Genomic DNA, 21457 nt, shown 5'->3' with positions numbered 1-21457 from the left:
ACATAAGCAGGACATTAATAATTCCCCTACATTTCAATAACTATTCCACAGTCTTATACAAAGATCACCGAAGATACATTTCCATGTGCTTGCATAGACTATAATTTCACTCAGGTAGCATTAAAAGTTTCTCTCAAACGATATCTGAAGTCTCTCAAACGATATCTGAAGATAGTTTTCAGCCTTAGAAATATAGCTCAGTAACTATATAGCTAAAATAACACTATAAAGACAACATGAATGATGAAAATATTTATGAACTGTGTTTATATAAACATATTGGCTTGTAAACAAGTTGACAACATTTACATTAAATATTGAAAGAAAACAAAGTAGACAATTTGCATTAAAGAGAAAAATAAGTTAAAAATTAATCACAGCTTAATTATTCCATTGGTTATTACTAAGTCAGGCACCTGGCAGTTGCAGAACTGAACTGTACTAAAACTATGCAACAATGCTGAATATTGACATTCATACTAATGATTTCCTTTGATAGAGCAAAAGCCACCTCATAGTTACCTGAGGATTCTCATGGTAACTCAGTGGGGATAACAGTATGAAAAAGACTTAGTCTTCACAGACCGGGAACTCACCAATTATGTGGATGTTTGCTGGCATACTTTTAGGACAGTCTCTTTTTACCCAGCGAACTAGTATAAAAGTTAGGTCACATCCTTCTGAAAGCATAAACCTTATCCAAATCTTTCTAGCAATGTTTGCACCAGCTGTTTTGCAGATTTTAGCTAGTTTTATTTATGAACTTGAATAGAAAAAAAAAAATCCTACAAGTTAGGCATGAAAGTATTTAAGAAAACTTAACAGAAGAGCATCTTGAATTATGAAAGTTACAGTAGTTCAAATTACACATCAGAAAGTTACACGTATGTTTAATCATAAAACAATATTTTCTATATATTATTCAGCGTCGATATGTTCTTATACAAGTGATACTCAAAAAGTGATATTAATTTTTTGACCCCTTTAAGTGATTACACTTATTTCCTCTATTTTTACAAGTGCAAGGATGCTTATTTAGATACCAATTCCACATGGGTATGACTTTCAACATAACTTTATATTACATTTTTTCATCTTGAAGGCAAAAAACTATCAATGGTAATAAGCAGATAGTTCGTCATCACTCATGTCTGAATCATCATCATCCACTTCACCTTCAATGACTGATTTCTTGCCTTTGCAGCATGAAACAATTAATCCAACTAAAAAGACCTGCAAATTTAAAATAAGTAGTAAAAGTTATGGTGATTCAATTAAAGGGCATAAAAGGGTAATGTATGCAAAATGAAATGACAGTGTGGTGATGCAAATGATTCAACAACTACTATTTCAATAACTGTAAATTATCCAACTTGATTCAGCGATCTCTATAATCAAAGTACTTACTGCAATGAATGCCCAGTTCCCAAAGTAATAGGCAGCACTGAAGAACCAAAATTTATGAAGAAAGAGGTATGTCCGAGTAACAATACACTGATCTAAAAGGAAAGCAAATAGTATTGATTTACACAGAACAAATGAAAAAAGCTAATTTTAATTTATAGGATAATAATTCAACAGTTTTGGATAGCATTCAGCTCTTAAGAACATTTACACTCCATTAAATCAAATTTACTCTCTTATACCTGGAAGATATGCAAGAGGGATATTTTTTTATTATGGGAAAGAATGTGAGAACAGGTACACTAAGCTAAGAGTTACACAGGTAACTCCATTATGGTTGGGTACAATTTCTCCTACAGATGTATCGATTATTGCCTGTTCTGATAGATCCTGCTCACTCACTTCCCATTTTAGATAAACTGTAGCCATAAGGAGGAGATATAAAGCAGATTCTGTATTCAAAACCACATTTCAGTACTTTAAAAACACACCTCTACCAGGATTGCATAAGTTTTGAAAAAATAAAGTCAATTACAATGTTGAGTTGTGCAGGCAAAGAAACCCCTAACAAATCCTGGGCCTTTAGTGACCCAGATAACAGAGGGCTTATTTGTACCCAAGACCTGACATTAGTGGTTAATTCTTACTCCTCTAACACGATAAATACAGCCACATCTAAAAATATTACTTAAGTATTCTTCATTACAAAACAGCAAGTTTTAACAGAATTAAGAATCAAGTTGTCAAGGCATTTTTAGGATTGCAGACAGGTGACCTAAAGGCTGGTATGGGAGACAGCCTGTGACCACTCGAGTGGTCATAACAGAGGGCAGCCAGCAGGACACACAAGCCAGCTGACAAATCTCTTCAGTGCAAGAAGGGGTGCACCAAGTCCATGCTAAGATATAACATGATCTCCAGATTTTTTTTTATTTACTATGCTTCATATCTAAACAATTTGAACACTAGTGGAAGCAAGCAAGCCAGATTTGCCTGTTCTTCCTACCCCAGTACTCTCAGCCTGTCTTCACAGCACAGGTAATCCGGCCCTCTGATCATCTTTGTAGCACTCATCTGGACTCAGGCAGGTCCACATTCTTGCACTGGGGGGCCCAGAGCTGAAAGCAGTTCTGCAGCTTAATTCTGTTAAAGTCTTGCCACTTGACCTTGCCAAGATGACCTCATCCAACCCAAAATCTCAATCTAGAATGACTGTACTTAAATAGACAAACAACTCCATTTCTTCAGCAGTTCTCCAGTGACTTATACTTTATAAAACTAATAGAATAATTTCAAATATGAAGTTAAATACTACATTAAGCAGCAGACCAATTTTCGGAATCTATTACACACTATCAGCAGACAAAGAAGTTAAACTGGCATTTCACAACTACTAGATACAAGGGATATAACATACAAATAGGCACATTCTACAGCTAATTAAAGTGCAAACCAGCTTAATTATAGAAAGCAAGCTTCTCCACTAACACAGAGTGTGAAAACAGAAAGAAGGAATTTGCCTGAACTAATCCTTCCTGGTTTTCTAGACTAGATCTCAGTTATGCAGAGAAAACTGATCTCTTCCCCTCCTGATTAACACCAGTCAATAGTACTTGCCCTACAAAAGATTAAAAAAAAAAAAAAAAAAAAAAAAAAAAAAATAAAGCAGCACACCACTCACAACATTGCATTATTTTCTAGCATGGCATATCCATAGAAGACAAAGTTTCCAGCAAAGTAAGTGAAGACGCTTCATACTTGCAGATAGTATCGTCAACACCATCTGCAGCTCTCCAGCTCACTAAGGTAAACTGAAGGCTCTGATAAAGCCTTGTTATTTTTATAGTGGCATCATTTTCTTTGCAGCAATTTCTCAAACTTCAAAATAAAATTATTTTCTTAATTGGATATCTCGCCTTGGATAAGAAAAGTGTGTTGTAATTCAGACCACGTATGAAAGACTATGGAAATGTGTAAGACCCATGGACTGGCTATATGTGACTATAGAGTACATAGAATAAGAGCCCTATTTAATTTGTCTTGTGATTCAACATTTTACTAGGGAAATCATGCAAAGAGTTATCTTTAACTTACAGTAATCAAACTGACCCAAAAAGTTGAGCAACTTTGCCCATACAAAGAAAGTGGACAAGGAAGTTAATGGCCCACAAACACACGTGACGCTTCAACAAGGTAAGTAACACCTATGGTGTAAGACCCATACAGCCATATTCCATATTGTCCTGGGTTCAGCTATAGCAGTCATTTTTTCTCCTTTTTAGTAGCTGGTGCAGTGCTGTGTTTTCGACCTTCGGCCTGCAAACAACGCTGATAACACCAACATTTTTAGTTGTTGCCAAGTAATGTTTACTCCAACCAAGGACTTTCTCAGTCTCATGCTCTGCCAGGGAGGAGAGGAAGCCAGGAGGAAACAGAGACAGGACACCTGACCCAAACTGGCCAAAGGGGTATTCCATACCACAGCATATCATTCCCAGCATATAAACTGTGGGGGAGTCACCCGGAAGGCCCAGATCACTGCTAGGGTCAGGCTGGATATCGGTCAGCAGATGGTGAACAATTGTATTCTCTCCTCTTCTTATTTCCCTTATTATTATCATTGGTGGTTGCAGTAGTAGTTTTGTATTATACCTTTGTAGGAGGATTGATATGTAAAACGGGTATTTGTCTCGATCATTGCTCTCTGTGAACTATGAACTGTAGGGGGTGTGGTGAGACCCTTTACCCCTCAGAAGGAGACTTCATTGTTCTCTGAAACAACTTGTGGGTTTGGCTCTGTTGACTCAGCTGTCAAGGAGGAGGCTGAAAAGTTTCCTTTCTGATAAGCAGACTGGAACATCCTTGCGCTGAAAGGTTTCCATTCTAATGGGCAGACTGGAGCATCCTTGCAAGGAACAAACTGTATGGCCAGCAGATAAAAAATCTGCTGAAACACACAATTCACAGATGCAACCCATGACTGATCACAGTCGTTGCACAATGCTTCAGTAACGGCTATCTGACCAACATCTGGAGACGATATGATATAAAGGACCACACAGATCCGGATGACGGGATGCCATATGACTCCGTGGTGGTAACTTAACTATTTGACTCTCTTTCTCTCTCTGCAAATCTATTGATATACTGTTTCTATCCCTTCTTTTCCTACTCTTCCTCTTTTTCTTCTTCTAACTTTTAACACTATAGGTTACAGTCATTTTTGGTAATAAACTGCATTATAAGTAAATGAGGACATTTGACCTTGTTTGTGTCTTAATTTGACCCAGTGAGATCCGAATCCTGTCTGTACCGTCCACCAGGATGTGACAACCTTAGTTATTGGACTATTCTTATCTCAACCCGTGTGATTTACATTCTTTCGATTCTCCTCCCCATCCCTCCAGGAGCAGGGGGAGGAGGAAGAAGGGGGGAAGTGAGCGAGCAACTGCAGGGTTCTGAGTGGGCTGGGCTTCAACCATGACACATATTCATCACTCCATTAAGTCCAATTGAACTTTTTCTCAAGCAGCTGTGATACTTCCACATTCAGCATAAATATCCCCTTAGTGATCAGAATCCCTTTTGACCATTGGAGGGAGAGTGTGCTACAGCGCTATAAGCAATCCTGAGACATGTACTGGTTTTCCCATCTAATAAGAAATTTCAAACAAAACAGTGTAAATAAGCAGCTAATAAAATTTAGAAAAAAAATAATCTGCTAAAGGTTGAAAACTCAAGAGACAGCACACGGACTTGTTTCTGGGTCTGGCTTTGGTCACATGCCAAACTGTTCAGATGGCCAAGACAAAACAAGCTTTGGGAGTCTTCAGATGTTAACAAGTATATCAAAAGTTTTGAAACTACAAGTTTCCCCTTTGCTCTTGTACTTTTGTACCTATCACCTCACAACTTAACATCTTCATCCCTATTTCTCTAAGTGTTAAGGTCATTCCAGGACTTTGAATATCCACAGAAGTTTAAGATTCTATTTCATGTATCACTCTCACAGGTTTCTCTGGAAACAGATTAATGGAGTGGCAGTAACAGCTGCCCTCAGTCACAAATGCAGTATTTCTTTCTTCTCTGGGGGTCAAAAAGACTAGGTTCTTAGGTGCCTGCTACTCACCAGTTTCTACAAAAGTGGTGTGGTTTTTCGCATGTTCTATTTGAGCACATCTCCCACTTCTTCCATATTCTGTGTATAGATATACACACATACATGTACACACAAATAATTAATACCAGCCTTACTCAGCTGTTAAGCCTGTTGTTGCACTTCACAATCTAGCCCCTCTGTTCCTGCTTCTCTGGTTTCACTAGCTAAAATCAATATGCTATACAAAGCTTCTACAATTTTTCATTTGTGGCATCCCATATCAGTTATCTCCTTCCCTCAGCTAGCTTCTTCTAGAAATTACTTAAACCTTCAAGTTGTCGCTCCTTGAGCTTTCATGACAATGCAGGTATTACAGAGATTCAGCAGTGCTTGCTCAAGGTTAACTTTGCAACAGATTTACACCTTTGATTCCTTATCAGGCTGAAAAACAGGTTGAAAAACATTACTGGAATTGGCTCATTCATGTACAGCAAGGATCTCAAAACATTTCCCAACTGATTGTATGTAGCTATAATAGCTCCCCATTTAAAGAGATGTAAATCACTAAGCTTCCAACATTTCAAGCTGGCAGCACTCCGAAGTACTACAGTGCACTACAGAAGCATGACTATCAAATCACTCAGATGTTAAACAACACTCTGCAGCTACCTACAATTTTTTTAAATATGGGCCCTAACATGCAAACACAAAAAGCTGCCTGTGGTTTCACCCCAGTTTGGGGTTTCTGTGTGGTGGAGGGTTTTTTTTTTTTGAGGGGTGCGTGCGGGTTGGTTGGTTGGTTTTATTTGCTTTTTTCTTTTGTTAGCTGGAATTGGTAGTGGGTTGGCACCTAGAAGAGACCTTTAGACACCAAAAGTCTAGCTGGATAAAGTCTAGTCCAAAATCCTACCTTATTTAACAAGAGCTGCTCAGTAGGTTTGCAAACAATTCCTGACAAAGGAGAAGATTTAGAAGATTAAGAAGGAGCTAAGAACTTGGAAACCAGGCACTAATAAGGAACTCAGAAAAACTTTTTGGGACAAACTACCATTTAGAAGGCAAACTCTGCTTTTTTTTCAGTAACTTAAGGGACAACTTAAGTTGCATCAGATATCTCATATTGCATATCTGCAAATCAAACCCAACCTGATATAAAACTAGACAGCCAGAAAATGATGTAATCAATGTGAATCAGTCTGGTTTTATAACAAATAGTCAGATCTGATCTTGTAACAAAAGTTGCAAGTCTGGACACCCAACAGCTATTCGTAGTTACTTTGCAGTACGTTATTACAGCACGTTACTGCAGCAGTCATACAACTTCTTGATAACTACACCCTATAAATGTTTACATTAAATTGCCCAAGAGTCTGCATATCCCATCAGTGCTACCAGGATTTCATAGCATAAAAGAAGCTTCCAGTAATATCCTCTAAGATTTTATGCTGAAAGGAGAGGAAAAGAGTCACTGGTGAGCAAAGTTTGTTCTCAGTATTTAGCAGTCAGAATGTCCTATTCAGTGATCTGGGTCACATAATCATTCTTTCCAACAGTCACGTTTAAACAAAATGGCATGTACGAACAAGAAACATAGGATGTTCAAGGCCAGGTTGGAGAGAGCCTTAGGCAACAACGTCTAGAGTGAGGTGTCCCTGCCCATGGCATGGGGGTTGGAAATAGATGATTTTAAGGTCTTTTCCAACCCTAACTATTCTGGGATTTTGTCACAGAAAGAGGGTACTAGATCTTACAAACTAGCAAGCACAAATAAGCCTTAGCTAAACATAGGCAAGAATTCTCACCACCTCCCTCTATACATTCAAGAGCCTAAAATGGCAAAAAGAGAACTGAGATTTGGAGTTCATCCTAGCACAGCTATGGCATTACAATGTAAAATTGCACCCAGCTATAAGGTTTCTATTTTAGCTTGGTTACAGAGAATCTGTGAGGGTGCCAAGATTTGCATGTATTAACAAACTAGAGGAAAACCTTATAATGAGATTCAAAGAGCTAAACCTGTTAATCTCATTTTTAAGTTTAAAGGATGACTTGATTTTAATGTTTATTAAATACCATTAAGTGAAGAAATACTAATGCTACAAGGCCACGTGCATAGCGAAAAGGTACAGCATTAACCAATGACTAAAATCTGAAGCCGTATTAATTCTAAACAGAGATAATGCCCTTTTTTCTACAGGAAAGCAATAAACCATCGGATTAACCTGCAGAGGTAAAAAGCATACTCTGCTTCTGTTGAAACTAGATACCTTTTGAAACACTATGTACAATTTAGGTTAATTATGAACACTGGCCAGATGTGTTTGGACACAAGCCATATAAGTGCTATTTCTCGCCTTTAAAATGCTGACTTCAAATTTGAACTTCTGCAAGAGGTGTTTTCTGAGTCTCCCCTGAACACCTCATTTTTAAATAAAGGCAAAAAATTCTTATTTTAAAGAGATAGATATTGATAAACTTTGAAGGCAAAACCCTAGGGATGAAAATGGATGCAAGATTCCAGAAAGGAAGCAGCCAATGGACAGCACAACCTATCATTTTAATTCTAATTAAAACATTTTCCATTAGCTACCTACCATATTTTCAAGCATCAGCTTGGTACAAGCTTAAACTCACACTAGTTCAGACTTCTCCTTGAAACTACATTACACCCCTTGACCTTCAGTGTTAGTCTCATTTTTATCATGTCCTTTCTACTTGGTTCATACTCTCTTTAACTGATCACTTAAGAAAGATGTCTGTCCTGTGTGATAAGGCTTTATTGTTTTTCCCACCCTGAGATCATGCTACATGGAAAAGAATTCAGAGGATGGGAACAAAGAGGATATTTTAACAGATTAATAGAATCATAGAATAGTTAGGGTTGGAAAGAACCTTAAGATCATCTAGTTCCAACCCCCTGCCATGGGCAGGGATGCCTCACACTAGACCATGTCGCCCAAGGCTCTGTCCAACCTGGCCCTGAACACCGCCAGGGATGGAGCATTTACCACTTCTTTCGGCAACCTGTTCCAGTGCCTCATCACCCTCACAGTAAAGAACTTCTTTATTTCTAACCTGAACTTCCCCTGTTTTAATGTGAACCCATTACCCCTTGCCTAATTGCTACAGTCCCTGACGAAGAGTCCCTCTCCAGCAACCTTGTAGGCCCCCTTCAGATACTGGAAGGCTGCTATGAGGTCTCCACGCAGCCTTCTCTTCTCCAGGCTGAACAGCCCCAACTTTCTCAGCCTGTCTTCATACGGGAGGTGCTCGAGCCCCTTTATCATCCTTGCTCCAACAGCTCCATGTCCTTCTTATCTTGACCTCTTAGTATCCTTACACAGAGTACCTCATATTATGTCTGTAGAGAGAAGCGTTCATATGCAGCTAATACTCAATGAAGCATTTAACAAAGTAGGGGAACTTCTAGTGCTGGAATGCCTTGCTTATTCTCTTGAGAATAAAAACAGTTATGACTATCATCAAAGAGTCAAACTTAAAAGACCTAATGCAAATTCTTTTAAATAAGAAACTGGATGTGAATTAGTGATTTTCTTATTAATGATACTCTGAAAACAACATCTTCCTTCCCATCCTCTGCCTCCTTCAGACACAGTTTATGATACATTTGACTGTAACCCAGTCGAGTTTCTCCCTCACAGTTCAGATTGACATTGGGCTGGGCAAATCCTTTTACCCAATCTAGCTGAAGGATATGTCTTAAGCAGTGAAAAAGACCATCTTCATAAATTAATCCTTTCTAATTCTATTGGGCAAGCCATGTTTGAAGATGGACAGGAAGCATCGGCATGTAGCTTCGCCAGGTTACTGTTTAAGTTTTCTGTTCAGCTGTTACGTGTTATGTAGCGAACTTATCAGCTATCTGTACCAAGATAAAAAAGATGATTTGATTACACACAGAAGCAGCTCTCAACATTTCATTGGAAATACTTCCAATGAAAGTTATAATTTATGTTTCTCAGTGATTACAAGATTTGGTGGCATTGCTACTTATGGAGAGGCCAAACATGGTGTCTTCTTTTGGTAAGAGAACTGCCTTTAATAAAGCGATCATTTTTTAGACCAAGTATTGGTAGGTTTCTCACTCACAGGGGACATTACACCAGGTTTATTACTTCCTTTTAATACAGGGCCCATACCTCTTAACCCTTTGTAAGGAGCTTCAACTCTTACTCCAAAGTACTGATAATATCAGAACATCTCACTTTACTGTTGGGCTTAAGTCCAACAAGCAACAGAACTAGGATGTCGATCCAAGAAGAAAATATGCTATTGCCTTACTGCTAAACTCCATTTAATATTTCACAGTATTTAGTAACTGCAGCCTCCTCTCTCTCCAATTACAATCCCTTGGAAGGAAAAGAGGGGTAATTCAGTGCAGCTCATATCTATCCACAGTGGGGTTCAGAAACAAGTGTAGGGATTGATGTGTTGACAACTGCACATCCATGAACAATGCACTGCAGAAAAAGATTCACAGCACTTAGTTACTCATGCTATTTACAGCTGCCAAACAGAGCTTTCTTCAGTCAAACATGAACCATTGTGCTTACTTATATTGAGTTCTCATGATTATAGGGAACTTCAGTGTTAGGTCTAAGTAGAGATTCAGGGTAAAGTATTAGTAAGTACACTATTAAGTTACATTCAGTAAACTAACACGAAAATTGATAAAGTCCCTAACTAAAGTCTCATTTAGGCTTTTTGTGTAGCATTTAACTTTTAAAATTAATTCATTTAGAACAACCATTTGGAAGTGGCAATCTATGGTCATAAGATATTTAACATGAAATTTCTAATACTGAAGGTTCTGAGCAACTTGTGCTTTCACCTTGCACACCTCCTGCATTTCTTCGAAGAACAAAGAATATGCTCCTGGTTTGGTGTTCATATTTGGGGTTCCTTTCCAGCTTGAGTAATGTCTACTTTATTCAGGCTAAAATAAAGCTCGAGGTCTTGCACTTGTTGACTTCCAACTGACAAGAGAGTTCTGTAAGGCGGCACAGATCTTAATCAGCACAGTAAGTCCTGCCCAGTTCAAAGCCGTAAAAATGGAGATAACTTTTCTTCTTTCCCACTTTACATGCAACCGGAGTCAGTGTAGGTCTCTGCAAAAGGACCAGCAGAGAGACTGTACTCAGCATTTAGCAGGCCTCGGTGAGGGCTCATTTCCCCAATTAAGGAAATAAAAGAATCCAAGTGGGATTCATAGTGTGTTATGCATGTAAAGTGAATGATGCTTAAAAAGCACATTTCATGGGGTTTTTGGTCTAGAAGAAGGGAGATAGTGTGCATCAGATCTCATAATTAAGGTTGCAAAATTCTTGTATACACGTTTGCAGCTGAGTCATTGCTCATTTACATGAAATATCATTAATCTGTCCAGCAAGTTCTCAACACATTAGTCCAGCTGCAAGAATCTTTATCACATAATTGAACTCCTTTGCTTGACCTTATGCTCAACTGAACTTTGGACCTGCCATTAGTCCTTGAAAACAATGATCAAATTGAGGTCTTGGCCCAACTGTATTGAACACTGAAAACTAATGCTTGTTTTGCCTATAACAAATATATTACATTTGCTGCTCCAAAAGACCATTCAAAAGGCTTTTGAAAAGTCTGTGTTAACTGGAACACAAACCCTTTTGTGCAAAATTTTTAAATATAACTAAGAAACGATACTTTGAGTTATAAGATATAACCTGCTTTATTACTTCTTAGCTTCTGTTGTGTCTGTTTCATGTACTTATGCTACTATGGCCTCTGGCATTCAGTGTAAAGCTGATTTGCCTCCTGCATGCCAGAAGTAAATAAGGACAAGCTATGGAGGTGCACAGACCCTACCCCTGGCCCAATCCTCTGGGCTACTCTAGGAATTCCGCTCAGGAATTCCCATCAGACCTTGGCCTTTGTGTGACAAGCTGGGTGGTGAAGTGTCCCTTGACCATACCAGAAACTTAGATGGCTAAGGAGGGAAGCACTGATCATACCAGGGACTCCTGTTCCCCAGCTAGGCTAAGGTGGGAAGCAAGAACAGAGATAATCAGTCATCCTCTGACAGCCTCAGAACATTCCTTCCCTTGATTGTAGACAAAATGGAATCATAATTGTTACTGGAGTTTTGAAACATTTCTAGTAATTACCTACTTGGGTTGTGGCCAGGATGAAAATTCACTAATGACTAAAGCCAATCATCTTGCGAACCTATAAACACTGGTTTTAAGTGAGGCCCTTTGAGCTCTCCTGGACTGCAATGGGCTGTGACCAGCATCTTCCTTTGAGCGGCACACCCCTCAGAGCTCACACACTTGAGTTTGTGATCACTGGAGAATCACTGCCAAAAGCTGACAGTGGGGCCTGGGACAAAGAATCCCCACTCCTCAATGTTCTGCCCTTGCCCACTGAGAAAAGCCAAGACATTTGAAATCAATATTTCACTGAACTCAGGAATTTTTAACAGGCATACCTTGATATGTCTTTGACTCTGTATGTGCGCATGTGTGTACAGATTGCTATAGCAAGTGTAGTAAATTCTATTGACTCACTTCATAAATGTTAAGATCCACCTCAAATCTACAGACTGCTGCTAGGTAAAAGCTGTGTAAAAATCACACCTGTGGTGAATTGATACACTTGTAACCCTTTAGGTATCAGCCACTGACTGAGCCTGAGACTAGGACTAGACCTAGCTACGTTTAGGCTCCATCGGGAGCTTAGAAAAAAAGGGGGTCTATTCTGAACCCCATGATTCAATATGGGAGGGCCTCCCTTAACCTTCTGAGAGACTAAGACTAAACCCAACCACAACTAGGCTTGTTTGGGAGTTCAGAGAGCAAAGGGCTCTATTCTAAACCTCGTGACTCAACAGGACAGTCTCGCTCATGTCTCTATCAATAATTTTTAGCTCAATTTTACCTCAACTTCCTTTTGTATGCTTTATCCATGTAAAAGCAATAGAATGAACCTTGTCATCGAATTCTGTTAAGTTGCACTTTTATAAATTCATATTAAAACTGCTCTTGCTATCTTTGACGGCCACTCTTTGAGCAACCTTAAACTACCTACTTCACAACACAACCTTCGCTGCATGAAAGTAGACAATATAATGCTAAAACCCCACAAATAAGCATTTGCAGTTAAGTATATAAAGAGTGTGGTTTTTATAAGATTGTATTTTAGCTGCCTTATTTTTCTCCAGAAGGTATAACTGTCCTTTTCATCAAGCCAAACACTGGTTTGAAATACATAGAAAACACTGCCCATTAAAGCCTGAAGTTCTAACACCACTGAAGTTTGAAATTATCAGTTGCTACAAGTTCAGGTCTCTTCTACCATCTCAGAAAGAAAAAAAAATGTAGTTACAGTAAGTAGAGATCACACCTACAACATCTCAGCATTCAATACATCAGAGCAGATTGCTATAAGCTTATCTATCAGCAGAGCCATTAAAAGGTCAGTTTATGTTTAATGAAAAACACCTGTTAGAATTAACTCAGTTTAAATAAAACAAAATAAAGCACTGAGATGACAAATCAATATTTGCATTTAGTTCCAGTTCATTGGTTTACATACGATAAAACCCTAGTACCAGAGAAGTCAATAAAAACTGCAAGTGCTTGGTCAACCTTTATCTTAACTTGAAGTTAGCTGCATCTATTTTTGCTCTGTGTCTATTACCCTTAAAAACAAGAGCAACCACATTTAAAATCTAGTTCCCACCTTCAAAATAAGTTTCACTTGTCAACATATTCTATATGATCACAGAGCATAGAAGTAGGTTCTACAACAGTTCCTCTAATTAGAATTCATTATCAGGTATGAAAAGTGGCAGGTATTCCAAGGCAAGCATTACATTTCTGCTTTCTACAAAAATTGTGTTTTCACTTATGCTTTTTTAAGTTAATGATTACAAAAGAAACTTTTCTTTCATTTACAAAAACACTTTAATGGCCTGACTGTATCTGCATTAACATAACTCCACTATAGCCTGTTGACACATTAACGCTCCCACTTAAGAAATATCCATCTATATTGTATTTACACTAGGCTAGTATAGGGACAGCATATCAGTATCTTCTCCACCTCTTTCCTCTTAAGAAAGGAGAACATGACTGAAAGATATCCAGTGCATCAACACATGTTAATGTGTTGATGACAAAACAAAGCCATCATTTATAGAGGCCAACGCTTGTGTTCAGCATATCAGAACACTAGCCTAAAGCATCAGTATTCAAAGTACTCAAGCATAGGTGGAGTTCGCAAAGTTTATTTCAGCCCAATCCCAGTTCCTACTATGAAGCAACGAAGTCTGAGGAAATCAAACTATTTGAATTTCTCCCTGAAAAGTCAAGACTAATGAGCTTATCAATGTCAGCGAGTATATTCTCCCAGCAGATACTAGCTAAGACAAGAAGCTATCTACAAGAAGCAAAGACCTGTTCCACCTGCTCAAAGTGATCTCATTTTGAAAGATGACAATTTTTCTCTTTTACACTCTGATGCAGAGGAGTTTCTATCTTTAATCAGAAAATACGTATGATGACCAATTATATTTGTCAAAATACCACAACACTCAAAACTGTATTAAGTCTAAAAATAGCCATCAAAACTAAATGTGGATGAATGACTTATTTGAAGTACGGCAGAGACAGAAGAAAAATCCATCCCCCTTGGGAAACTATATGAACACCTACAAAATAAATATGAAGATGAGTTTAAATACAAGGGAACCACCTTGCAAAAGAGACCATAGCCTGATAGACTGGGAAAGAAAGAACTAACGGTCAGGTTATCTCCACTAGTACAAAAATTATTAAAAATGAAATACTATCTTTTCCAGTAACACAAGTAGGAAGAAAACCTGAGGAGCTACTAAGAGCTTCTAGAAGCAAAGTCAGAATTCAGTAGTTACAGAATACTGATAATAAACAGTTGTCCTGTATTCTCATCTTATCTTTCCCAGCAATTAACAAACACTTGCAAGACTTTTGTAAGTATATAAAGGCAAACATAATTTAACTCTTCTTTCCAGCTCCTTCAGAGGAGTTGAAAGTTTGCCGGAATGAGAACAATTGAGAGCTTTAGCCTGAAAAAATATGGTCCGTTTTGAAGGCCATAAATCTTTTGCTAAGATCAATTTTTTTAAACAAGAGACCAAAGCAGTCAATAGAATTGATGGTGACCTTAAACAGCAGTATCAGGATTGCAATGGCTAGTGCTAATGGCAACTGTGCAAAAAGTGTTTCTATGCAGAGGGAAAGGGAAAGGTAACTTTCTAAAAAAACAAATCCAGCTTTAACTAAGTTTCATAGAGGTATAAATCCTAAATAAAATATTACCATTCTCAAAAAAAAAAAAAAAAAAAAAACCCACCAAAAAAAACAAACCCCAAAAAAACCAAACAAACAAAACAAAAAAAAAAAAACCAAAACACCACAGTAAGGCCTGCATAGATGGAGAGTCAAGAAAAGCTTCACAATTATCCATCTGCCTGCTACTCATAGCTCCAGAATTTCCACAAACCATCTTCTGCCCAAATAGCTGGTCAAAATGGGTGTTTAATACCACAGATGAGCATGAGTTATATGAGATGTCATAGGGAATGATAACTTAAGAGGACTACAGGAAATCAGCCCAAGCTGTCTGGTTCCACTGATATTGTTGCTCATAGAACAGCCCATATTTACATCGTAACAAGAATCGAAGTTTTCTAATCTGACAGGTTGCACTGAGAGGTTCAGATCTTGGTTTTCCTGAGTACACTGCAAAATTACTTCTGACTGTTTGTTTGATAAACATACACACCAAATTAACACTTCAGATATTAAACTGTTCCCTGGCTAGGGTTCATTTTTAAGGTCTTCTACATACAGGTAAAAGCAAATAGGAGATTTTAAAGTCAAGTGAAAGGCATTTTTACACGTGGTTTCTACTAAAAAAACCCATTTCTTCAAATGAATAAAGTTGTAAGCAAGCTGTTTTCTGGACATAGCTATAGATCAAAACTTCATATTAGACTGAAGCAAACAAAGCCATGAAGAGATTGAGTCACTTATTACAGCTGATCATGCACATATCACATAGGAAATAAAATAAATGAATTTATCTTACCTTCAGGTGCATCTGCATCACAGTCTTTAGACACAAATGTCACATTCCTTGGCTGGACATCAATTGTCTTATTACTCTGTTATAAATACGGGAAAATTAATGCACTAGCCTACCAGCAATGTTCTTCATACACAGTAATAGTCCACGAAACAAACATCTCCCCATAAATTATTAATTTTATGAAAAAGGCTTTAACAAACCTCTTACAATATTCAAAAGGATTAAGACTATTTTTGAACAGCATATGCAAAGTAAGCTGTAAGTGGTACAACATGAACATTTCTAAGTATGCTTTCATTTAGAAAAAATAATAGCTTGTGTTCTTTTTGAAGACTCATGAAAAATAAAAGCTTCATCTCAAATTAAACCTCTTTTTGCTGTGCATAAAATGAATCTGGAATTCAACTTTGGTGCTGAAGACATCATGGAAGTGTTAAGCTTGCATAATGATACCCAATATAGCAATCTTCTGTTCTAAGAGGCAGATGATAGTATCTGATATTCTTAGATAGCCAGAGTGGAAGAAGACAAATTATGCTCAAGTGAACTATTGAAAACCCAAATACTCCTGTTTAAATGTCTCAAACCTTTGAAAACCCAACCCTTTCAGAGACTACTCAAACTTTTTATATACCACATTTACTTCTGAATAACCAGTGAATAATTTTAGTAGAGTTCAATGCAAATCCTTTGTACTCACCAATTTCTTCAGAGAGTAATTCACTTCAAAGGGTCTTATATCTACTATATTTACTTTCACCCTCATGATTTCCTAAACAGGAAGCCCTCTAAGGAAATCACTAAGGGTCAACACCGTTTCTTCTTCAGGCTGAAGAAACAATGTCCCTTAAAACCTACCAGAAATCAGCACCAGCTGATACATAAAAAGCATTTATCTGCCAACTTGAGAAAGTTTCAGTATTAAGTAAACTCAGCTTTAAATCTAAACATTCAAGAGAAACAACCACATCTAACCTAAAAAGCAGCAGTCCGTATGAGCAGTTAGTTTCGATTCATGCAAACACATGGAAGCATGGAGATCACTACTGCCTTAGAAAAAATTGGTCCAAAAGGAGTACAATTAGGTACAGAAATCAGGAACTAAAGTGGAACCAACAGTACAAGAACAATGAGTAGATTGAAAAATAGGGTAAGAACAGAATACATGAAATTTCAATTATTCAGTGAACATTCAGCAGTGGCCCATCTCCAGGATGCATTCCAGCTGGCTGTCACCACTGCAGCTTATATTGCTCAGTCATAAAAAGTGCTTCTTTCAAAAGAACAGCATTATACACTGTATGGGGAGGGGATACAAAAAGCACAGATCAATCTTCCTATTTCAAAATTTCATTTTATTTTTATTCACTTTGCTTTTTACATAGTAAGAATTGAAAATATGACATGCAACAATAGCTAGACCTGTGGGTTTCCTTTGATAACATCTATGCTTTTTTGCAGGTCTAGTGTCATTCTTGTCTCCATGAACACTCCTGTAATTTAAGACTTCTGACATACCTGGATTCAACTCTAAATGCTTTTCACAAGCTGAAGGCACTGGAGTGTACCTTAAAGTCATAAACCCATCCTCTCTTTCCCTAGCAATCCCTTCTTTTCTCCTATACAAGACAAAACCTTGTAAGCATTCACTGATATATTTCCACCTTCTCACAAAGCAGACATGAAAAAAACCAACCCCAAAACCAACCATGTATTCCAAACCAGAGATATAAAGTAAAGTATTTCATAGTATTAACCCTTCCTAATAAAAAATTAAGGGCCACATTTGCCATGCTAAGAGGAATGGTAATCTCTATCAGTTGAACACCATTTCATTTTTATGTAGCCAGAATTTCTAACATGCAAATTTGAGATTCTTTAATATAGTAATAATACAGATTCTTTAATATATTCTTTATAGAGATAGTAATACACAAAGCAAACTACAGAACTATTACACAAAGCTAACACACAGAAAAGAAGCTGGAAGTTACTGCTTATATTCAAGGATTAACTAAAACCTAACAATATTTATGGTAAGACTCAGCAAGAGCTCAGTATGACTTCAGCCAGTGAAAGAAACTAAGAAAAAAATTAAAAAATAAAAAAATTAATTACACCTTTGCCAGCACCTTTCTACCTTCTAGCATGTAGAAACCAGAATTGGTTTCTACATGCTAGAACTTCAAGCAGGCCTGAACAGGCCAAAATCTACTGAGTCCAGGGTTGTGATCCTACTGTTTGCCCTGTTCTCTCAGGATTCTGAACTTTCACCACTTCATGCTCACTACAGCCAAGACTGCCCTCAATCACTCTTTCCTTGTTTTCAGCACCAGGTCCAAAACAACATCTCCCTATTTCAGCTCAGTTGCCCACATCATGAAGTTGTCATCAGTACACTTCAGATGACTCCTGGATTGCTTGTACTCAACTGCATTAGTTTCACAGTAGATACCTGAATGGCTCAAGCCTTCTATGAGGACCAGGAACTGTGAACATGAAGTTAATTGCTATTTCCTCAGCAGACAATATCACCCATGATGATCTGCCCTCTAATCCTAACCTGTAAGCACCTAGCTGGCTTACCCACCCCAAGGCAAAACTCCATGCATTCCCACTGCTCTCTCACGTAAAGGTCAACTCTCCCTCTTGGCCATCCCAGCCTGCTGCTCTTAGGGCCCACACCTAGCCACGGCAGCACTCTGGCTGTGCAAACTATTTCACTGCATTTCTGACCTGTAGACCTGCAACTGCATGCAAACTTCTAACTCCTGCTTTGTGCATTAGTATCCAGATACTTCAAGGGCACCCAAGTTGTGCCAATTTTCCAGAAGATGTATGAGAACTTTGCCTTTAACGCTGTCATCTCAGCACTTTTATATTAGCATACATAAACTTGAGGTAAAGTCCCTTTTGCCCCACAGGGTGCAGAGAAAACGACTGGACATGGAAAAGATGTGTGACAGCAGAGATGTGTCTATAGAACAATTCCTCAAAATAATTTACCTAACATTATGCAGTAGACCACTTAAAGTCTCTGACGTTTTTAGTGAAAGTATTGTCAGAATAAAATACTCTAGTGTTCCAGATGCTACATCTGGTCCAAAGCTGAAAGCAGGATGCCTTAAGGGCAAGAAGACAAAACCAAGTACAGTAGCCCAGTGTGTGTGCTTCAAGAGCCAACACATTTTGGACACTTCAGAAAATGGCAATCTAGCATGTAACAAGTATAGAGGGTTAGGTTACAACGTATCTACTTTGTTCCTGTTTATGTTCAGGATCTATGAGATTTGTATGCGTACTTAGCCATCTAAGCAATACTTCTGGATTCCTGATTACGACAATGAAGATACTCAGTGTCCTGCAATTTAGCTCCACTCCTACAAATTTGTGAAGGCTGAGGAAGGAAAGAGACTGCTGCTGTTCTAGCCGTCAGCTGGAGAAGAGTATCAGTGTCACCTACTGCCAGTTCTATTTCCTGTCTGGGCCAGTCAAGTCTTACAGGTCCACTAGGTAGAAACATCAGCAAGCTGTGGTCTTTCAGACAAATGGAAAATAAAACTTGGCCTTGTTGAACAGAAACCGCAATTACACTTCAAGTATGGGCAAAGTCATGTTTTTGCTACAAAACTGAGAAGGTCTGCATTGGACAGAAATCTTCACCTTTGTGAAAGTCTATAAACAGACTCATGGCTGTTCAGCAGATGTTACAAAGGTTGTCTTAAGAGATGAAGCCAAGTGTTCCTCAGTGTTTGAAGAGCTATGCAAGCTGACCAAAGCCCTGTACAAGGGCTTCAGTAAGGGTACTGTATCCAAGAGAAACTTCCAAAAAATTTCTAAAGACATAATAGCTGAAGACACTTTTGATTAACTGAGCACACATGCTTTGAACACCCTAATGGTCAAAGACTTAAATAAAGCAAGAAGCCCAGGTCTATCTAACATTAATGGCATTCCAAGAAGTCCATTTTTCTACATACTCAGTTGCCAGAAGTCTACAGCACTTCAAAGTAAAAAGGTCTTGCCAAGAGTAACAGTCCCTAAAGGAAACAGTGCAAGATTCAAACAGAATTCTAACTTGTCTAATGCATCACTATAGATTTTGGTAACAAATTAGTTTGATAGGTTACTACATTGGGAATTACTGTAAAGAAAAGGGAGAAGCGCTGCTTTTACACACTGTCTTTCTGTGAGCCACCAGATTCTGACACGTTTAGCAGCCCGCTCATCCACTGTGTCAACTTGGAATATTGCTGATTTATTGTTTGGTTTTATACAGTGTTGGTTACCAATGGTGTTACTTTAAATGATGAAATTGACTGTGGTGTGTGTGAGCAATGAACATCTAGACTGTCCAAGCAAACTGGTGCATTATCAGGAAGCTTGCCATATGCACAAAATGTATTTCATTTGCCCAGTTCCTGTGTATGTTCTTGATCCCTTCTCAGTTCCACAATAACTGATTCATAACTCTTAAGAACCTCTTCATCACTAACATCCACAGAAAAATCTGTCCCTCCTCTTCATTCCCAGCCACCATCTCTCCTCATTTCAAAATACATAAATTTAACATCCAGTTATCAGGGTAGCCAGACACACAAAACGACTGGTACATTCTGAAAGATTCTTAGAGGATGTTGTCTGAAACCCTTGTATTTACTTGGTAGGCCAGAGAAGTCCAGGTGTGATTTACCAGCACACTCTTTAAGCCTCATGTTATTTTAACAATAAAACTAGTTTCTACCCAAGTTATTTGATGCACTTTAAACACAGCCCTTTGAAATGGGACACAAGAAGCTAAAGACCCAGGATGGCTACCTTGATCTTAACATTTCTTTAATCCTTTAAATGAAACATTGTAACTCTACTCAACCATTCCAGTTATTCCTTCTAGCAGCACTGACTAGGATTGCGTTTCAATAGCCGTTTGAATGCCATAAGAGCCTCCTTACTGCTGTGTTCCTTTGACCCTTTTCATTTCATTCTCTTGACCCTTTTGATTACAAACTATATATCTATGTTCAGATATTATTCGTTGTAACAAACACTGTATGTTAGCTGTTTAAGTCCCGGTCCTTCTGCACTTACTGAGACATCGTCATTTGATTCATAACAAACAAAACTGCTAGCTACAGCCTTTATTATTTGTATTTCTCTTCAATATTCCATTTTCTCTGCAAGTTTTATCATGAAAGATTCTTAGGTCTGAAAGGCTTAGAGACTAGCTTGGTAAGATCTTCAATGAAATTGTCCTTCCCACCCTTTCACCTGTGATGGTTCTGCACCGTAATTACAGATATACAGCCACCCTACAATATAAAAGACTCCCAACAGACAACAAACTGGGTTTTGCAGGGACTTGAGTTCACAGCTATATCTAAATCAGTAATATGATGTTCTAGACTACATACACAGTAAGTAATCATGACAGGAGTTCTATGTAAACTCAGCACAGAAGCAAGCCGCTTTCCTAAACTGATTCTCAGCTCAGTTTCTTGCTGTTACTATGCAGATTCTGACAAATTGAGCAAATGTATAGATGTCTAAGCAAGTTTATTTTGCATTAGTTGTATCTAGCATAAAATCAAATAAAAATGCATTAAACTTTCTAAACATCAAATTTTCAAGTCCTGCAGTGCTTGGATTGGTATCAGGATGACCAACCTTCCATTACCAAACAATTTAGATACAAAGACAGCAGGAAAGTAGCATTTATTGGATGCTTCACTTCCTGCAGTGACAATTCTTCCATATCCACTCAACAAATTGATCAGGTTCCTTCAATTTCTTCTTGCAACCCTTTTGCTCTAAGCATTCAGCTGT

The 21457-nt window shown here is 38.1% G+C and overlaps 1 protein-coding gene across 1 annotated transcript in view; it reads right to left on the bottom strand.

The window, feature by feature from the left end:
• Nucleotides 1-239: 239 nt before the first annotated feature.
• The window catches only part of LMBRD1 (LMBR1 domain containing 1), an 83813-nt gene continuing 62595 nt past the window's right edge, over nucleotides 240-21457 (bottom strand). The window contains exons 14-16 of the mRNA XM_030489484.1: nucleotides 15635-15710; nucleotides 1408-1499; nucleotides 240-1233 (exon numbers count right to left, since the gene is read on the bottom strand). Coding sequence (XP_030345344.1) covers nucleotides 1114-1233; nucleotides 1408-1499; nucleotides 15635-15710 — 288 coding nt within the window. The 3' untranslated portion in view covers nucleotides 240-1113. The remainder of the gene's footprint in view (nucleotides 1234-1407; nucleotides 1500-15634; nucleotides 15711-21457) is intronic.

This window comes from Strigops habroptila, chromosome 6 (genome assembly GCF_004027225.2).
Source record: "Strigops habroptila isolate Jane chromosome 6, bStrHab1.2.pri, whole genome shotgun sequence".
NCBI classification, from domain to species: Eukaryota; Metazoa; Chordata; class Aves; order Psittaciformes; family Psittacidae; genus Strigops; species Strigops habroptila.
Note: the sequence above shows the minus strand (reverse complement) of the source record. Positions and strands in the feature narration are given on the sequence as shown.